A 7,500-nucleotide genomic window follows, 5' to 3' on the forward strand; every position below is an offset into this window, starting at 1 on the left:
GTCTCTTTATATAGACCTTAGTGGTCCCCTAATACTGTATCTGAAGTATCCAAGGTGGAGGGTGGGGGTGTGGCCTTGACCAGCTGCCACTTCGCTCGTTTGAAAGCCATGATGTCTCTCTCTCTCTCATGGGTGGGCCAAATTCTCTGGGCGGGCAAAGCAGAGAAAGGGGAGGTAACCTTTCCCCTTATGACGTCATAAAGGGAAGATTCCTGATTGGCCCATCTGAGCTTTCATTTTCTCAAAGGCAGAGCAGGATACCCAGGGCTCGGTAGGTACGAATACGGTAGTGAGTAGCATGAAAAGCCGAAAATCCGTGTAGGGACGCAGGTTGGGGTGGTGGACGGGTCAAACAATACAGGACTTTCACCTGGGAGACCGGGGATCGCGTCCCGAGTGTGGCATTTTGTTTCCATGTTGTTTTCATAATCACAACCGTCCCGTTATTGTCGCGCGTCCCCCGCGGCCTTCTCCCGCCGTGCGAGGCGTCCTTTTTTCCTGAACCCAAACTCCGCTGTCCCGTTGTTGTTGTCATGTGTCCCCCAGAGACAGCAGATCGTGTCCCGGGGTGTGACGTTTGCTTTCCCCCGTTAACCCAACGTTGTCCACGAATCAATAGATTAAAAGTAACGTGACAATTACACGAACTGCCATGGGACCGTGTTGGATCTCAATGCTAGATGGGAGAAATTCCCACACATTGGACCTTTAATGTTTGAGATTTCTTTCTTCTTTCTGAAAATGCAAATTTGAATTTTTTTTTCTGAACAGGTGGAGCTGCAGCGAGCGGTGCAGGAGTGTTCAGAAACAGACGGAGGCGTGGAGGAGGATGTGGGAGGCGGAGGGGAGGCAGGTCAGGGCAGAGGCGTCCATCAGCGCCTCCTCAACATCCTGACCCGCCTCCTGCAGGAGGGAGGGGCCTCAACAGAGGAGGGAGGAGCCTGGGAGGAGAAAGGCCACGCCCACACCGCACTGAACTTCTGAGGAGCTGAATGTTTCCCTGTTGAAATGCTCATCCTGGAATCCAATGACACAGTCTAAGAAAACACATACGTTTGTTTCAATGTCTGCTGACAGGAAAGAGTGACTCCAGTCGTTCATTTCTCAGGTTCGGAGCCGCAGTTTGAGCCAACAGCCAACCCATTCTCATTCCTAACTCGTCATATCCCGACGCTGGTAGATAGCGACGCAAAAAGTCAGCCTTTAGCATCCGTATGAGACGCAGCTCTCAGATGACGTGGTATTCAGAGCGACAAGTTTCACTGTTTAATCAATCAATAACTGATTAATCGATTATCAAATAGTTGGTGATTTATTTAATAGTTGACAACTAATCGATTAATCTTTGCAGCTCTGAAGATAAATTACGATAGCATAGGACAGTTCATTTTGTAAAATGTAGGTATGTAGTTCTTTTAAAAGATATGTTTATGTTGAAATAAATATAGCTACACAAGTAGTTATGTATCTCGTTGTATGAATGCCATCTTTTGGACATAATGTGCAAAAATAGATATTCCAATAGTCTGAACTTCTGTGTTTTTTGTGTGTTCACTTCAGTAGTTTGTTTGTTTTCCTCACCTGCTTTTTCTTTCTTGTGCACTTATTCGCTTAAACTGAACGGCCGATCAGATGGATTCCTCTCCGAAAAAAAGGCAGCACCGGCAGTCGAGTAGCGATCGCACATGACACACAGCAAAAACACACACAGCAAAACACACACAGCAAAACACACACAGCAAAACACACACAGCAAAACACACACAGCAAAAACACACACAGCAAAACACACACAGCAAAAACACACACACAGCAAAACACACACAGCAAAACACACACACAGCAAAACACACACACAGCAAAAACACACACAGCAAAACACACACAGCAAAACACACACAGCAAAACACACACAGCAAAAACACACACAGCAAAACACACACAGCAAAAACACACACACAGCAAAACACACACACAGCAAAAACACACACAGCAAAACACACACAGCAAAACACACACAGCAAAACACACACACAGCAAAACACACACAGCAAAACACACACAGCAAAACACACACAGCAAAACACACACACAGCAAAACACACACAGCAAAACACACACAGTAAAACACACACAGCAAAACACACACAGCAAAAACACACACAGCAAAAACACACACACAGCAAAACACACACAGCAAAAACACACACACAGCAAAACACACACAGCAAAACACACACAGCAAAAACACACACACAGCAAAACACACACAGCAAAACACACACAGCAAAAACACACACAGCAAAACACACACAGCAAAACACACACAGCAAAAACACACACACAGCAAAACACACACAGCAAAACACACACAGCAAAAACACACACACAGCAAAACACACACAGCAAAAACACACACAGCAAAACACACACAGCAAAAACACACACACAGCAAAACACACACAGCAAAACACACACAGCAAAAACACACACAGCAAAAACACACACAGCAAAACACACACAGCAAAACACACACAGCAAAACACACACAGCAAAAACACACACACAGCAAAACACACACAGCAAAACACACACAGCAAAAACACACACACAGCAAAACACACACAGCAAAACACACACAGCAAAACACACACACAGCAAAACACACACAGCAAAACACACAGCAAAAACACACACTGCAAAACACACACAGCAAAACACACACAGCAAAACACACACAGCAAAACACACAGCAAAACACACACACAGCAAAACACACACAGCAAAACACACACACTGCAAAACACACACAGCAAAACACACACACACACACACACACAGCAAAACACACACAGCAAAACACACACAGCAAAACACACACACAGCAAAACACACACAGCAAAAACACACACTGCAAAACACACACAGCAAAACACACACACACACACACACAGCAAAACACACACAGCAAAACACACACAGCAAAAACACACACAGCAAAACACACACAGCAAAACACACACAGCAAAACACACACAGCAAAAACACACACACAGCAAAACACACACAGCAAAACACACACACAGCAAAACACACACAGCAAAACACACACAGCAAAACACACACACAGCAAAACACACACACACACACACACAGCAAAACACACACAGCAAAACACACACAGCAAAACACACACACACACACACACACAGCAAAACACACACAGCAAAACACACACAGCAAAACACACACAGCAAAAACACACACTGCAAAACACACACAGCAAAACACACACACACACACAGCAAAACACACACACACACACACACAGCAAAACACACACACACACACACACACAGCAAAACACACACAGCAAAACACACACAGCAAAAACACACACAGCAAAACACACACAGCAAAAACACACACAGCAAAACACACACAGCAAAACACACACAGCAAAAACACACACAGCAAAACACACACACACACACAGCAAAAACACACACAGCAAAACACACACAGCAAAACACACACAGCAAAAACACACACAGCAAAACACACACAGCAAAACACACACAGCAAAACACACACAGCAAAAACACACACAGCAAAACACACACACAGCAAAACACACACAGCAAAAACACACACAGCAAAACACACACAGCAAAAACACACACAGCAAAACACACACACACACACACAGCAAAACACACACAGCAAAACACACACAGCAAAACACACACACAGCAAAACACACACACAGCAAAACACACACACAGCAAAACACACACACAGCAAAAACACACACAGCAAAACACACACACACACACACAGCAAAAACACACACAGCAAAACACACACAGCAAAAACACACAGCAAAAACACACACAGCAAAAACACACACAGCAAAACACACACACAGCAAAACACACACAGCAAAACACACACACAGCAAAACACACACAGCAAAACACACACAGCAAAACACACACACAGCAAAACACACACACAGCAAAACACACACAGCAAAAACACACACTGCAAAACACACACAGCAAAACACACACACACACACACACACACAGCAAAACACAGCAAAACACACACAGCAAAACACACACAGCAAAACACACACAGCAAAACACACACACAGCAAAACACACACACAGCAAAACACACACAGCAAAAACACACACTGCAAAACACACACAGCAAAACACACACACACACACACACACAGCAAAACACACACAGCAAAACACACACAGCAAAACACACACAGCAAAAAACACACACAGCAAAACACACACAGCAAAAAACACACACAGCAAAACACACACAGCAAAACACACACAGCAAAAACACACACAGCAAAACACACACAGCAAAACACACAGCAAAACACACACAGCAAAACACACACACAGCAAAACACACACACAGCAAAACACACAGCAAAACACACACAGCAAAACACACACACAGCAAAACACACACAGCAAAACACACACAGCAAAAACACACACAGCAAAACACACACAGCAAAACACACACAGCAAAACACACACAGCAAAAACACACACAGCAAAACACACACAGCAAAACACACACACACACACACACACACAGCAAAACACACACACACACACACACAGCAAAACACACACAGCAAAACACACACACAGCAAAACACACAGCAAAAACACACACTGCAAAACACACACAGCAAAACACACACACACACACACACACACAGCAAAACACACACAGCAAAACACACACAGCAAAACACACACAGCAAAAAACACACACAGCAAAACACACACACAGCAAAACACACACACAGCAAAACACACACACAGCAAAACACACACAGCAAAACACACACAGCAAAACACACACAGCAAAACACACACAGCAAAAACACACACAGCAAAACACACACAGCAAAAACACACACAGCAAAACACACACAGCAAAAACACACACAGCAAAACACACACAGCAAAACACACACAGCAAAAACACACACAGCAAAAACACACACAGCAAAACACACACAGCAAAAACACACACAGCAAAACACACACAGCAAAACACACACAGCAAAACACACACAGCAAAACACACACACACACACACAGCAAAACACACACAGCAAAACACACACAGCAAAAACACACACAGCAAAACACACACAGCAAAACACACACAGCAAAACACACACAGCAAAACACACACACACACACAGCAAAACACACACAGCAAAACACACACAGCAAAACACACACAGCAAAAACACACACAGCAAAAACACACACAGCAAAACACACACAGCAAAACACACACAGCAAAACACACACAGCAAAACACACACAGCAAAACACACACAGCAAAACACACACAGCAAAACACACACAGCAAAACACACACAGCAAAACACACACACACACACAGCAAAACACACACAGCAAAACACACACAGCAAAACACACACAGCAAAACACACACAGCAAAACACACACAGCAAAAACACACACAGCAAAACACACACAGCAAAACACACACACAGCAAAACACACACAGCAAAAACACACACACAGCAAAACACACACAACAAAACACACACACAGCAAAACACACACAGCAAAAACACACACAGCAAAACACACACAGCAAAAACACACACAGCAAAACACACACAGCAAAACACACACAGCAAAACACACACAGCAAAAACACACACAGCAAAACACACACAGCAAAACACACACAGCAAAAACACACACAGCAAAACACACACACACACACACAGCAAAAACACACACAGCAAAACACACACAGCAAAAACACACACAGCAAAACACACACACAGCAAAACACACACACAGCAAAACACACACAGCAAAACACACACAGCAAAACACACACAGCAAAAACACACACAGCAAAACACACACAGCAAAACACACACAGCAAAACACACACACAGCAAAGCACACACAGCAAAACACACACAGCAAAACACACACAGCAAAACACACACAGCAAAACACACACACAGCAAAACACACACACACACACACACAGCAAAACACACACACACACACACACACACACACACAGCAAGAACACACACTGCAAAACACACACACACACAATGCAAACACACACACACACACACACAGCAAAACACACACAGCAAGAACACACACAATGCAAAACACACACTGCAAAACACACAATGCAAAACACACACACACACACACACACAGCAAGAACACACACTGCAAAACACACACACACACACACACACACAGCAAAACACACACAATGCAAAACACACACACACACACACACACACACACACACACACACACACACACACAGCAAAACACACAGAAAAACATACACCACAAAACACACACTGCAAAACACACAAACAGCAAGAACACACACAATGCAAAAACTTAGTTCTAGAAAAAGCAAATGTTTTTATGATTACAGTTTAATTAACAGTTTTTGTGTTTCAGACAAAACATAACAACATCCAGTTTAAAAAGGGGAATCTTAACGCTGCAGCAGTCAGAGATATTTGTGTTCTTCCAGGTTTGTGTTTGTGTCTTTCCTGTTTCACCCTGACACAAATCCAGCTCAATAAAGAAATAGTTCAGAAGAACTTGACCTCACCACCCTCCACCTCCTTGGGGATGAAGTGGACTGAGAGCCAGACCGGTGCTGGACCTTGTTAATGCTCTTGTGTCTGAATGAAATCCAATCTCTGCAGCCTGTTCAACATCTGCTGGAGAGCCTGAAGCCAGAATAGTGGAGGCTGACATGTACATCTTTGGAAAATATGCACAAACAGGAGGGTTTTCATGTCAAAAAATTTCCAGAGCGTACAAGTGTCTTCTCATCAGAGGAACACGTTATTAGTGTTAAAGGAGAATTCCGGTCAATTCCAACACGTAGCTCTGTTGTTTGGAAATGTGGAGTGCTGGCAGTAGCGAGAAAAACTAAACCAGTGGGTGCTGCCTACACCGTGTTATCCTCCTGCTAGAGTTAGCACCCAACATGCTTAAACAGGGCAGGTTTTAAATGTGTTTTAAGCCTCTAAACATGTTCAAAATGTCATTACAAGTGTTACCCATGTGCAGTTATTCCTTCTGAGTGAACACAGTGAATCTGACTGCAGTAGATGTGACAGAAAGGCATAAAAGTTGTGTTAATCCAGCCAGTGCACATACCTCTGTTTATTTCCTGTTTTCCGGTCAAGTCCACACTAGTCGATTGTCGAACTCATACAATCCAATATTCCAGTCAGATTCACTGTGTTCACTCAGAAGGAATCACGGCACATATCAGGTGACTGTACAGCAGCTAAAGTCTGCAGTTTGAGCACTGATACATGCTGCAGCTCCTCACAACCACCAGAGATGTCCTGTCTTGTTTGTGGTGGATTAGCTCCGTAGACTCTAGCCCTGTTTCCCCCAT

General features: G+C 43.8%; 1 protein-coding gene across 1 annotated transcript in view; it reads left to right on the plus strand.

Moving 5' to 3' along the window:
• dipk1c (divergent protein kinase domain 1C) overlaps positions 1–1,475 on the plus strand; it is a 64,529-nt gene extending 63,054 nt beyond the window's left edge. The window contains exon 9 of the mRNA XM_031308631.2: positions 772–1,475. Coding sequence (XP_031164491.1) covers positions 772–984 — 213 coding nt within the window. The 3' untranslated portion in view covers positions 985–1,475. The remainder of the gene's footprint in view (positions 1–771) is intronic.
• The last annotated feature ends 6,025 nt before the right edge of the window (positions 1,476–7,500 follow it).

This window comes from Sander lucioperca, chromosome 23 (assembly GCF_008315115.2).
Source record: "Sander lucioperca isolate FBNREF2018 chromosome 23, SLUC_FBN_1.2, whole genome shotgun sequence".
Lineage (NCBI taxonomy): Eukaryota > Metazoa > Chordata > Actinopteri > Perciformes > Percidae > Sander > Sander lucioperca.